The sequence below is a fragment of the Chelonia mydas genome, chromosome 7 (assembly GCF_015237465.2).
Source record: "Chelonia mydas isolate rCheMyd1 chromosome 7, rCheMyd1.pri.v2, whole genome shotgun sequence".
NCBI classification, from domain to species: Eukaryota; Metazoa; Chordata; order Testudines; family Cheloniidae; genus Chelonia; species Chelonia mydas.
The window spans coordinates 18,468,855-18,482,927 of record NC_057853.1 but is presented as its reverse complement, the minus strand read 5'-3'; the positions used below and the strand labels follow the sequence as shown (position 1 = coordinate 18,482,927).

General features: G+C 46.8%; 1 protein-coding gene across 1 annotated transcript; it reads left to right on the top strand.

Annotated features, from left to right (window-relative positions):
* Positions 1 to 1,032: 1,032 nt before the first annotated feature.
* EFCAB12 (EF-hand calcium binding domain 12) lies at positions 1,033 to 13,400 on the top strand. Its single transcript, XM_007060006.4, has 9 exons — positions 1,033 to 1,278; positions 2,352 to 2,874; positions 3,896 to 4,090; positions 5,182 to 5,344; positions 7,315 to 7,544; positions 8,613 to 8,826; positions 9,514 to 9,679; positions 11,746 to 11,814; positions 12,735 to 13,400. Exons 2-9 carry the CDS (start codon positions 2,365 to 2,367, stop codon positions 12,979 to 12,981), a joined length of 1,794 nt encoding a protein of 597 aa, XP_007060068.2. The 5' UTR covers positions 1,033 to 1,278; positions 2,352 to 2,364; the 3' UTR covers positions 12,982 to 13,400.
* Positions 13,401 to 14,073: the final 673 nt, after the last annotated feature.

The window sequence follows — 14,073 nt, the reverse complement described above, 5'->3', positions numbered from 1 at the left end:
ACCATTAACTCTTTATTTAAAACAACAACATAGCATGAAAGATACTTTTCTATCCAAAGGGATTCTGGAGTCCACATGTTCTGGAAATGGTGACCTTAAAACTCTGACCAACAGAGCCCAGCAATACATATAATAAAATTATAGTAGGTATTCGATCCAGAAAGTTAACAGACTTAACATCAGTTGAGAGGCCTTACGCAGGCAACGAATGATTCACCCATTCAGACTTGGTCATTAAATTAACATGTACTGGAGATTCGTTTTTCCCTTCATCAAAAGAAAAGGAGGACTTATGGCACCTTAGAGACTAACCAATTTATTTGAGCATGAGCTTTCGTGAGCTACAGCTCACTTCACTTCATCAGCTCACGAAAGTTCATGCTCAAATAAATTGGTTAGTCTCTATGGTGCCACAAGTACTCCTTTTCTTTTTGCGAATACAGACTAACACGGCTGTTACTCTGAAAATTCATCAAAAGAGTACAGTATGAAGTGAAAACAACTGTTTGCATCTGCAGGGACTGCCCCCTCCTCTCTGGCTGCTATTGTGACTTGGTGGAGAAGCTATGCGTTATAGATATTAATAAAATGCCAAATCCCTCGGCTGGGAAAAACCTTTGACTATGTGCTCCTCGGTCATTATAAACAAGGCTCACACCCATCTCCATGCAGACGGCAGGACTGCTCTGCCGCGAGAACTGGAGTTTGATGCCTAGTCTCAGGCTGGGGCAATACTCGGAGCGCTGTAAAGGGGCCCCGCTGCACCGCGTCCGGGGCGGGGAGCGTAGAACCTGAGGCCTCACAGCCCTGGGGATGCCACAGGCAGGGGGCCCTTCACCATGCCCAAAGCGGGAGGGGGCTGTCTCAGCTGAGGGGTCCCAGCCAGCGGACTCCCTCTGTGCGCGGCCCCGGGCCCTGGCTGCTCACGGCCAGCGCAGGGGCTGGGGAGAGCGACGCGTGGCCGACACGACATCCAGGCCGATCCCTCCTCAGCCAATCAAAAGCCAGGCCGCGGGGCCGTTGCTATGGTCTCCAAACTGCAACACTTCCCAGGCTCTGCACCAACGAACGTGCACGTGGGAGAACCCGGGGCCCTGCTCCCGCCCCGTGCCCCTGAGAGGGGCAGCCGCGGCCACCTGAGCTCCGGGGCAGCCTTGCGGGGCCCCCTGCGCACGGCGCCTTCCCTCGCTCCCTGCCCGCGGGGCGGCGCGGTGGAGCTGGGCGCGGACTTGGCCCGCCCCCGGAGCGGCACAGCCAGCCTGTTCTGGGAGCAGCCAGGTAGGACAGGGCTCTGGCCCGGCCTGTTTTGCGGCTGCATGGGAAGGCGAAGGTGCCAGCGCCACGCCCATTGGCAGCCCTTTCTCGCTAAGAGCCGGTCCACTTTGGCTTGACTCTGCTGAGATGGTTTAGCTTGAGATGCTGGGTCTGATGGCTACAGCAGGGACCTTAGCAGCTGTCACTCACTCCAGCCTCAGCATAGGAATGCCTGCTGTCCAGTCACGCGTTTTAAACAATTCCATCAGCAGCTTGCGGTTGTCGGCTCGCCATTAACCAACACCCAGCTGGCTGGTCTGGTTCTTGACGAAGCGGCTTAATATGTTATAAAATGAAGCAAATTTCATTTTGCTGGTGGCTGCAGGAAACGCATGCATACATATCAAATAACAAGGAGGATGCTACCTCTTACACTTGTTCTAAAGCAATATGAAGCACTAGAAAATTAGCATGATAACCTGAGCCTCTTCCAGGGTTGTGATGTCATGCCCTATACTTTGTGAATACTAATAAACACAAATCAGGACTAGAGAGATTCCAGGGTTCAGGAGCCTGTTGTGTGATGAATTACTGTGTTTAAAGCGGTCTTTTACTGGACCAAACTATAGAATAATACAAGACCAGCCCATTTCTAACTTCATATTGACACTCTTCCCCAACCTCTCTTCTGATGAAATAGTTATAATACCAAGCTTTCCCATTGCACTTTTCATCCATAGATCTCAAAGTGCTTTACGAGTAGTTCAGTATCATTATCCCCATTTTACAGGTGTCACCCAGCAGGTCAGTGGCAGAGCCAGGAATTGAACCCAAGTCTCCTGAGTCCCTGTCCAGTGCTCTGAAAGGGGCAATGTAAATGTCAAATGATTAATTTCTTATATTTTATTATAAGGAGGCCTTAGCATTGTCTGCACAGTAGTGTCCATCTAGGTTCCTTTTTATTGTATCATGTATTATTTCATCTTAGCTTTGGAAGTCATATGTGATTTCAGCTCATTGTCATTTTTTTAACGATCCCACACATATTCCGAAGCAAAATTCACACTGAATTTTGAAACAATTCCATTTGGTTTTAGTTAAGGGGACACCATGACTGGGGAAGATTTGCTCAAAGACACTACCAGCGTCAAGCCGGAACTGGTCTTACAGCACTGTTTTAAACAATACAGACTCAGAGATTTGTATCCAAAGTTTTTCTTTAAAGTGAAACCAAGTACATTTGGGCCACCCAAATCCAGACGACGCATTATTATCGCACCTCTGATGGTAAGACCAGCTTCTGCTGGTTCAAAACCCATTCAGACCACTGCCATCGATGAAAAGGAGGAAGCCGCTGCCTGGCAAGTGCATGCTGAGGTAGAAAGCTGTCCCCGCACACCAGAAGAACCTTCAGAGGCAGATGATCTACCAAAGCTGGACGCTTGGATAACGGAAAGGAGAAAGCTCCGGTCTCAATTGGATAGCCTTGTGGATGTTGAAAAATGGCTACGTCAAAAACTTTGCACCACCGAGCAAGAAGATAGAGTCCTGGAAAACTTACAAGACTGCAGAGCAGTGAGGAAGGCTAAAAGGCAGTTAGCTGCGACCAGAAATCTTGAAGTAAGTGTATGCCTCATTCCTCTGTCCTTTGAATTACTGCACTGCCGCCCTTGGAAGTCACACCTCACTCTTACACTGGTCATTTGAATTTAACAACTGTAGCTAAACAGAGGGAGATTGGAGGGCAGTCAGGTCAGTTCTCTTTCTATAGGTGCTAGTATCAGTCAGGTATCCTTGCAGATTCTCATCAGTAAGATTACAGAAAGTGAGAAAATTATACTACCAACCTATTCAGATTGTTCCCCTGGAGACTAGTTACTTCTGCATAGGAAGAGGTAATTCAGCCAGGCTGCTCTGGAGGAGTTTCTCTGAAATTCTGCCTTTTGGGGCAGCAGCTGCACTCTCCTGGAATTAGCTGAAAGCTCCATCCATTAAAGCTGCAGATCGACAGGGCGCAGAGCAGTCCATCTGAAGTTCCTCTGTACTAACTCCCTGCTCCCCTGTATCCTTATGGTGCCCTGGCAATGCAGCTTTTGCAGTAATTATAGTGAAAACCCTGTGGTGAAAGACCCTGCAGGTTGGTGCTGCTGAATTCCTCCCCACTGCACCCTCTGGGCATCCAGGAAGTTCAGAGCTTTCTATAGCTGGCCCTACCTCTCCCATCAGCACCACCTACACTACGTGTAGTCCTCATGGAGTGACTTGGGCAGTGTTGGGGGCAGGGGTAAGTGTGGAACAGTACTGCAGAGGTAGCACTTCCCTCTTGTGGGTCTCCAGGACAGAGGCCTCCTGGACTCCAGTTGCCTCTGCCCATGGAGACAGAGGGGATTATATGGCCTCTAGTCAGGGTGAGGAAAGACTGAATCCAAAATAAGGTCATCCTGGAACATGCCAGGGCCAGGTCCTTTACTGGTGTAAATCAATATAACTCCATTAATGTCAATGGAGCTGTACCTATTTATACCAGCTGATGCTCCATCAGTTTACACTCTTCACATTTCTAAGTCCTGAGCCAGGAAACCTGACTGAATTTCTCATTAGGATGAAACTGATCTCATGATTATTCTTCAATCTCTTCCAGACCCTGCTGTCAAAGCACGACCTGCCTCCTCAAAGAAGAGTCATCCCCCTTATCAACGCTCCCTATCCCCAGTCCCTCATCACACTGCATAACCTTCTGCACAAACAAAAGCTCAAGATGGTGGACTTATTCAGGAAGGCGGATAAGGACAAGAAGCGGTTCATGAGATCAGACTTCATTAAAGTTATCAAGGGGGTATGCAGAAAACAGGTTAAGAATATAAGGCTGAAATTCTGACCCAGTTCTGTCAGTGTAACTCTAGAGTAGCTCCCCTGAAGCCAATGATAAGGGCTGATCTTACAACGACAGGTCCTCCCCTCACCGTGGTTACACTGATTTTAGAAATGATCTATGGGGAATTAATCTGCAGAGATTTTACTCCACAACCCAGATAGAGTGAATCCCAGCTGAGGACGAAACCCACAGCCACATTGTCCAAAAGAAACTCAGAGGCCGATTCAGATTCTGCCCTGTGTGCAGATCTGCTGTTGATTTCCATAACAGTGATAATATAGCTTCCTTCACTCTGAGGGAGCTCAAGATGCTTTACAGACCATTAATTAAGCCTCACAACCCAAGCTGTGAGGTAGGTGTGTGAATGGAGAGGCAATGTAGTCCAGTGGGGAGGGCACTGGACTGGACTCCAGACACCCAAGTTCTATTCCTGGTTGTCTTGCGGACCTGCTGTGTGACTTGAGTAAGTCACTTCACCTCTTTATACCACCCTTTGTCTGTAGACTGTATGTGTATGGTGCCTACCACAACAGAGCCTTGATCTCAGATGGTGCCATTAGATACTACTCTAATATGTATATTAACAATATACATTTGGCAGATGGAGAAACTGAAGGCCAAAGTGACTTGCCCAAGGCCAACTAGCCTCTCAGTGGCAAAGCTGGGACTAGAACCCATGGATCTTAATTCCCATAGGTAATGTGCTTAATCTGCAGCAAGGGAGATTCAGGTTAGATATTAGAAAAAAAATTCTAACTTTAAGGATAGTTAACGTCTGGAATAGGGTTCAAGGGAGATTGTAGAATCCCATCACTGGAAAGTCAGGGATGGTCTAGGTTTATATGGTCCTGCCACAGCACAGGGAGCAGGACTGGATGACTTCTTGAGATCCCTTCAGCCCTACATTTCTGTGATTCTCCAGCCACCAGGCTGCACCATCTTTCAATACCATAGTAGTAGTGCACACAGAGGAACTGCAGAACTGGTCCCTAGGGCTTTATGGCAGTGTTCAATCTTATTGTGATCACATTTGAAATTTTTTCTTTTTACAGGCCAAAGTCCCTATCAGTGACAATGACCTGGAAGATGTGATCATCTTCCTTACTTCTTCAAAACGTGGGAATTTTATAACCAGTGACGATCTGGTTGAATGTCAAAATATATGGCTGGACACAATGAGAGATCAGACGAAACAACCTGGGGAGGCAAAAACAGGTAAGAAAAAGGAACCCGTGGTAGGAAAATTATTCTTCATTCTTAGGAGCATGGGAATCGCCACAATGGGTCCAACCCCAGCTCCATTTAGTACAACATCCTGTCTCCGACAATGGGCAGCACCAGATGCTTCAGATGAAGTGTAAGATCCCCGCAGTAGCAGATGTGGGATAATCTGCCCCCCACATTAGGTCTCATCCTGGTCACTAATAGAGATTTGCTTAAACCCTAAGTTTAATATCCCTTCCAGAATTTGGTTGACATTCTTGGCCCCCTCCAGCCAGATGGCTGAAAACTAGAACCTTTTACACAAATGCCCTTCCACTAAAAGTCTGGGGGTTTGGATAGAATGGAACCAAGATTCAAGCCACCCCTGGTTTTGCAAAACCAAAACCCAACCTCCTTGGCTCATCTCTACGTGAAAACTTGTCCCGGTACACGTGTTACCTTATGCTACAGTCTCACCAGTCAAGAGGTGAAAGGAGAAATACCTAGAAGTGCTGAGAAATACATAGCACTTTACAGCTTCAAAATACCCTGCAAACATTAACTTATTCCTCAGAGCAATTAATTTATATTTCTAAAGTGCTTTGAGAGCCTCAGAGGAAAGACACTAGAGAAGGCCACAGTATTATTAAAGTAATAGGATTAAAGACAAATATCCCACTGGGGTAAGCATCTTTATTTGTATTGTATAGCTGAGTAAACTGAGGCACAGAGAGGTTAAGTGACTTGCCCAAGGCCCAGTGGTGAGTCAGTGTTGGCGCTGGGAACAGAACTCAGCGTGCCTCACACCAAGTCCTGTGCTCAGATGTTTCCCACAAACACTTATTTGGAGGGTTACAATTTAGTTCTCCCCCAGTTCAGACCTATCTCTACCACTGTTGTTGGGAAACAAAGGTCTGATTCTGAAGGAATGTGACAGAAGGCAGCATTTGCCAAGCATTTGCAAGTTGAGCTTTCATTTAGGAAAATGAAATCAGACACCACGCCACTTTCCAACTCTGCCATGTGTCGTTAAAGGGCTCCCCTTATTTTAAGTCTTCATAATATGATCCTCCCTCTCTTTTCTTACGTGCTTTGAAATGGTTAACAATATCGACATTTAAAGCATCATTCTTGGCTTCTGAACGAGCAGCCACTGAACCGAACAAAGCAGCTCACGCAGCAGAGCTATTGTTTCAGGCTCCCTGCTACTTCAGGCAGACATCCCTGCGTTGGTTATGTTTGGGTCACATTTTGATGATTTTCTCTGAAACCATAACAGTGAGAGACTCCCTTTTTTTCAACAGAAAGTTGAGAGTCAGAGTCTGGAGAATAATAGAGAGCTCTTGCCACCCTCTGCCCCCCTCATCCTCCCTCAAGCTAGTTCTGGTCTCTCTACTCCCTCTGCCCCCAGCTAGTCCTCCTTGCAGTGGGCACTTTGGGAAACAGTGCTGTACGATCAATGTTATCTAATGTCAAACAAATTCTCTCTCAAATAAAGGTGGGAGGTAACATAGTCCAGCTGTGAGATTGGGAATCAGGGGATCTGGATTTTGGCCCCGGCAGAGATTTACTTGTAAAAGTCAGTCTGCTTCTCTGTATCTCAGTTTCCCTATGTATAAAATGTGGATAAATGACACATCCTCTTTTGTAAAGCTCTTGTGAATCAAGTGTTATCATTTGTAAAGGTGGCGGGGGAGGAGGGTCAGTATAAATCCAGGAAGATTTACTTTCAAGACTTTTTAATAAAGCACTTCAAGGAATCATTTCAAACTAAAGGTGGGTTCAGCTGTAAAATGCGGGTCTGGCAACAAATCTGGATCCAAAGCTCAAGGCTGTTGGTATCCAGAGTTCCAGTCTAAGCCTGTTGCTAACTCAAACTTGCACAGAAAGCAAAGTTCATTCTTTCATGAGTTCTGATCAGTTCAGAAGTTTATTTTCTGCTACATGCTAAGATAATGTCTTCATTTCTTGTTAATCTACAGCGTGTCCCCAGCTTCACACCCGAAAAGCTCTTTCTAAAACTGTTAGTCGTCCAGCATCTGCTGCTGGCAAAACCAAAGAGACGCAGCCACTTGCTCCTAGTAAACCTGGAGCAAAATTAACGCTGTTAGAAGTTCCTCTTATCCACACCAAGCCGAATCAGAGACCTCTGAGCTATGAGGAAATGGAGGAGGTTGGGAAGAGATGCAGAGAGAGGAAACGATGGGAGAAGGTACTGCATATCTGCAGAGAAATTATTCATTTACTTATGCTTTGCATTTCAGGCCTTCCCATGTGTCTGATAGATTGAGGATGAAATAGCAGTTTAGAAAAACCAAACCAAACCAAGGGCTTTTAATGTGAATATTATTGATCAGTAATCTTTTGCCCTTCTGTATGTAGCACCTTCTATCTGATGCTCTCCCTTTATAAACAATTAATTTTGACTCCAGCACTCTGAGGTATAGGTATTTTATTCCTTTTCTTACAGAGGGGTAAAGAGAGGCACAGCTAAATTTAAGTGATTTACATCCCCAGAATGGAAAGTCGATCCAGGTCATCTTTTCTACTCCATCTGCTCACCAAAACAGGATTAGTCCCTATGGGATATCTGCAAGTACTTTGTCCTGTCTTGTTTTCTATATATCCCGCAGCAGGACTCACAATGAGTCAGTAGCAGAGTTGAGAATAGAACTCAGTGAGTTCTGGCTCCCAGCACTGTGTGCTGTAACCACTAGGTAGCACTGCTGCTGGGAGAGGTGCTTAAAAAAAAAAAAACAGGGTGCATTGGCCCAGCTGTTTGCACCTTCTGAAACTAACAATCTCACCTCCCAGGTTTGATGAATCTCCAGGGCACACATTGTAATGGAAATTAATGCTAAAGACATTCCAAAAGCAAGGGGAACAAAACTATAAGGCTCAGTTTTTCAAAAGATCTCCGAAAAATAGGACCACAATGTTTTCTAGTGCAAACTCTTGTGCAATTCACTGCTGTGCAGACAACTAATGCACCACTTGAAATGGGGCTTATGCAGGATATGAGTGTGCATGGGCCTTGTACTGGCCCTCTACCCAAGATGGATTTCATCCACAAACCGGTGCCTGTGCTCATGAAAACGGTGTTACCCATTTTGCATGCACAGAATTCCATTGTACACACAAATGGTGCCTTATGAGCCACATTCATCCCTGGCGTAACTTCACTGAGGTGAGTGGAATTACACCAGGGATTCATTTAGACCTTTGGCCATGAAAATGTTCTATCCAGCTACACTAATGGGGACCTGCCCTTTACTTGCAGGCGAAGGTCAACCCAATAGAATGGCTGGAATGCTGTCGGCTGGTGAGATCTGGAAACAAGGCCATTGATGAACATTGCTTGCCATCTACAATGGATAGTGAAATGGGGGAAATAACGGATCAGCATCGAAGGACCTGCTACATGGTCTATCTGCAGTGTCTCAAATTATGCAAAGAATATAACATTCCACTTACCGAAAAGGTCCTGGAAAAAGGTAAGGCAAAACCTCGGGCTTGGTGTAAATGTGCTACCTCAGAACAATTCAGGCTAAGCTTTGCTCGCCAGCCCAAATGCATGGCTCTTATTTTAGGGTGGGAAACAGACGCTTAAGTAGATAGGTGAAGAATGAGGGGTATTTGCAGTTCCATGTACAGCAACAGGACTGGTCTAGCAGTGGATGCTGCTGGTTAGGATTAAAATACATTGAGAGAGCTAGGGCAGGATTGGAATAGCAAGGGGTGCTCCAGATCAGGATTCGCAAAAAGAAAAGGAGTACTTGTGGCACCTTAGAGACTAACTCTAGTTCTTTTCTTTTTGCGAATACAGACTAACACGGCTGTTACTCTGAAACAGATCAGGATTGAGGCTCCTGGGGTAGAGCAGTGTTAGGAGATTCCAGCTCAGCATAGCAAGAGATACCACAGGTGAAGACAAGAGATGGTCTGGCACATGTGGGATGGAGCAGGACTGGAATAGCGGGAGTGCCGCAGGTCAGGATTGAAGAGCATTGGGAGAGCTCTGTAGGTTAAGCTTGCACGGGGTCTGCCTGCACTACGCCAGACTCAACGCATTTCAGTTAGTCCCTCACTTCACTGAGCTCATAATCCATTCAAAACGTTTAGCAGGTCATGTGCCATACAGTTATTATGGCTTTGTTTTTAATTGTGTTCTTTCCTGACAGCCCTGCTGTACCCAGGAGACAAAATAATAAAAGAAGGAGCATACGTGCGGAAGATCAGACAGCCCGGGGGTCCCTACACAACAATGGATGGGAGTCACCACCAAAGACGACTGCTTTTAAGCAAACAAGAATTAAGAAATGCATTAAAAGGGGATGCCAAAAATGGGTTTGTTCAAAGAGTTTCTACTGTAGTGGACCATGTAGTGGGCTATAAACTATAGCGACTTATCTCCAAGCAGCAGCATGGCCTAGTGGCTAAAACACTGGACTGGAAGTCAGGAGACCAGGGTTCTTTTCCAATTTCTGCCACTGATCTGCTGTGTGACCTTGAGCAAATCACTTCACTTTTTCTGTTTCTTTGTTTCTCTTCTTGTCCTTTGTCTATTTAGAGAGTAAGATCTTTGGAGCAGAGACTTGGTGTATGTCAAATGCTAACACAATGGTGCCCCAGTCTTAGTTTAATAATATTTAAAAGGGATGCTTGTACAACATCAGTAGGCAGGCTTCAGGCTTTTTGGAGGGTTAGGCAAGCAGGCAAAAGTTGTTGGTTTTGGTGGGGAATGAGAATTTTCCTCCACTAGCTCAAGTGTCTCTTCCAGGGCATGTCTACACTATAGCACAGTGGTTTTCAAACTTTTTTTTTGGTGACCCAGTTGAAGAAAATTGTTGATGCCCACGACCCAACAGAGCTGGGGATGAGGGGTTTGGGAGGGGCTCAGGGCTGGGGCAGAGGGTTGGAGTACAGGGCTGAGCGCTGTGGGGTGGGGCCAGGAATGGGGGGCTCAGGGTGTGTGTGGGGGGTCTGGGCTGGGGCAGGGCGTTAGGGTGTGGGAAGGGTGAGGGCTCTGGGTGCAGGCTCTGGGGTGGGGCCAGGGATGAGCAGTTGCGGGTGCAGAAAGGGGCTCCAGGTTTGGAGGGAGCTCAGGGCTGCGGCAGGAGATTGGGGCACAGGTTTACCTCGGGCGGCTCCCGGTCAGCGGCGCAGCAGAGGTGCCTGCCTGCCCTGGCACCACAGACCATACCGTGCCCTGGAAGCGGCCAACAGCTGGTCTGGCTCCTAGGCAGAAGCGCAAAAGTGGCTCCGCATGGCTCTCACCCGCAGGCAGCGTCCCCCGCCTCCCCCCCCACACACTCCCATTGGCTGGGAACCAGACAATGGGAATGCGGAGCCAGTGCTCGGGGCAGGGGCCACGCGCGGAGCCCAGTGGCCCCCCCATCTAGGAGCCGGACCTGCTGCTGGCCGCTTCCGAGGCACAGCACAGCGTCAGAACAGATAGGGACTAGTCTGCCTTAGCTAGGCAGAACCGCCGACGGGACTTTTAACGGCCCAGTCGGCGGTGCTGACCAGAGCCGCCGCGATCCAGTGCCTTACATTCCGTGACCCAGTACTGGGTCGCGATCCGCAGTTTGAAAACCACTGCTATAGCAGATGACCATGTTTGCTTTAGGTATGCAGCAAGCAGTTTCCACTGCTGGCCCTGTGTTCCAGTGTCCATGAGACACAAGGGAAAGTCACACACACTATGCCCAATTCTCCTGTTACTGACACTGGTTTGACAACAGTGTAACTCCACTGAAGTCAACTACTTACGTGAATGTAAGTAAGAGAAGAATCAGATTCAATGAGTCGAAATATTCCTGCTGCCATTTTGTGATTCATTCTTCTTTGCCCAAACCTCATTTTGCTGGCCCTTCTGGCGAGACAAAATACAGCACCCAATATGGTATGTATCTGTAGTGGGATGAAATACATTTGGGGGCAGCCTCTGATAAGATCATGACAGTGAGTGACCCAGATTCTCCTCTCAGTTACACTGACACTGTTGCACTGAAGGCAGTGTGGTTGCCTTGGTGTCAATGTGTATTGTCATCTGTACAAAGGGGCTAGTGCTATATACCCACCTACCTCATAGGGGCGTTGGGAGGATTGCTTCATTGATGTCTGTACAGTGCCTTGAACTTACCAAGTGCTATATAGATGTTAAGTATTGTTATGTACTATGATGATGGTGAAAACCTGAACAGAATGTGTAGCACATGTACAATTACTTATTCAGCATCTTTTCCCACTGCATTATTATTTACGTAGCTCCATGGATACACCTGATAATTTACAGACATGTAGAAAGACAAGGGAATTTTCCCCAATGAGCTTCCAGTCTGTTGGTTGAGATCTCTACCAAAAAGTGTATTCATAGTTTGAAACAATTCCTGTTTTATCTTCCCTGCTAGAATGCATGGAAAGCAGAAGGCACACAGAGGCAGCTGGATGTCATTTGAGGATTATGAACAGTTAACAAGGTCTGTGCAGAGAATGGTTTACTCCATATATAACAGTGAAGCAGAGACAACCGATAGCTAGGTTGGCTTCAAGAACACTTTTTCCCAACAACCAGTCAGGCGCAGCTTTCACCAGAAGCTACTGGAGTTCTGAAGCCTTGTCAGTATGGGAGAGTTTTACCAGTTATACTGGTATAGTTTTACAGAGTAGGTATACTGCTATAACCTCATATGTAGATGCACTTGTACCAGAATACGGGTGGCCATATGGTGGGTTATAAATACATATAATTTAATATAATTCTGCCTGCATTTTTACTGTGGTCATGGGTGGCCAGTGACCCAGCCATTGGGGGAGGGTAGCCCCCTTTCTCTCCCCTTCTGCCCCCTTTCCCCACAGGAGCCCAGAGCACCCCCAGCACTGGGCCACTGGGCAGCACAGACGCAGTGCCCCAGCCCCAAAGCGCTGGGTGGCACGGCCGCAGCACCGCCAGCGCCTGGCTGCCGGTGGCACAGTCCGAGCTCTAGGTGGGCAGCGCGGCCCCAGCGCCAGCTGCCCCAAGTCTTTGCGGCAGGCTGCCCAGCCCCAGCCAGCCTGGGCCAGGGCAGAGCGTCGGGAACTGCAGGAGGGGAACGGGAGAAGAGCATGGCCGGGGCCACAGCAGGCTGTTTGGGGAGGCACAGCCTCCCCCAACCTATGATACCCGCCACCCATGACTATGGTTTTATTTCAGTATGTGGCTCTCTGCCACTTTCTATCCTGAGCTGTTCTGCCATGTTCCTGTTAAACAGCTGCCACATTCCACCCCACAACTGGCTGCATTTCAGTGATGGCTAAAGAAATCCCTGGACAATGAATATAATTAATTGAGCATTTTGGTTTCTTTACGTGAAAGGCATTATAAAAATATGTTATTGATTATTTAGCTCATATTTTTCAGACGTCTGCACGTGAAGTGGTCCAATCAGAGCTACAAGTCTCACGACAATAACTTCTGGCCAGGTCACCTTCTGGACAAGCTGCGTATTTATCTCCCACAGATAGAGCCTAATCAGGAGCATGCCCTGTTCAGCTATGTTTGTCCAACACCACCTGTCTATCCTGGCATCTACAACCCACACCGCAGCTGGCCAATCAGTGACCAGGGATACGTGACCTATGGAAATACTGAGACTCAAAAGTATTGATGTTGTCTGGGACAGTAATACTATGCATAATGAAAGCTTTGTGATCCCTCAGTCACCTCCATGGACTTAGGCCACCATCGTAAGCAAAATAAAGCTATAAAAGTATGCATTCCCAAAGTTATGGGGGACTTGATAGACAATGAAATACAGAGCAGTTCACTTCTAGATTGGCAAGTTTCTGTTCCTTGTGACTCTTAACACAAGACCTGGGGATATTCAATGAAACTGAAAGGTGGCAAATTCAAAACTGATAATATTAGACTGTGGAACTCATCACCACAAGACATGTTGAGGCTAAGAATGTAGTAAGATTCAAAAAGGAATGGAGCACTTATAAAGATAACAAGAATAACTAGACCTATAATAGTTAATGCTAAATAAAAATTCTGGGAGAGATATTAACCTCATGCTTCAAGACAGAAAACAAATTCTAACTATTAAGGATCAGGATAAAACCTAATTTGGGGGTCAGATTATTCCACATCCATCTACTGTAGAGTTTCTTGCACTTTCCACTGAAGCGTCTGGTAGTAGCCACTGTCCAAGACAGACAGAAAAGGAGTACTTGTGGCACCTTAGAGACTAACCAATTTATTTGAGCATAAGCTTTCGTGAGATACTGTAGCTCATGAAAGCTTATGCTCAAATAAATTAGTTAGTCTCTAAGGTGCCACAAGTACTCCTTTTCTTTTTGCGAATACAGACTAACATGGCTGCTACTCTGAAACCTGTCCAAGACAGGATACTACACTCAGATCTGATTGAATCTGGCAATTCCTCTGTTCCTGTGATTCAAATCCAGCTCTTTGGTGACCCATGTAAAATGCACTTGGCAAGTCTTAGTCTAGTTTCCACCAGCAGATAGGTCCAAGTCATAAAAAATGCCATCACAACTAGCCCCGCTTATTGGCAGCCTTGGGATGGAAGAGTGAGTGGACCATGATGGTGACTAAACTAACCTGTCACACCCACAGAGGTCAGGGTCAAGGCACATGGGTGTGGAAGGGCAGGAGAAACTTGCCTTCCTGCTGCCCACACTGTACCTGTTCAGAAGGATTTCGGTTTCCGTGATAAAAATGTCTCGATGGACCA

Excerpts from the sequence above, each read along its gene's own strand:
- EFCAB12 (XM_007060006.4), top strand. The coding sequence starts at position 2,365 with ATGACTGGGGAAGATTTGCTCAAAGACACTACCAGCGTCAAGCCGGAA. Across the intron at positions 2,875-3,895 it reads CTGCGACCAGAAATCTTGAA|ACCCTGCTGTCAAAGCACGA; the intron begins GTAAGTGTATGC and ends AATCTCTTCCAG. Across the intron at positions 7,545-8,612 it reads AGAGGAAACGATGGGAGAAG|GCGAAGGTCAACCCAATAGA; the intron begins GTACTGCATATC and ends CTTTACTTGCAG.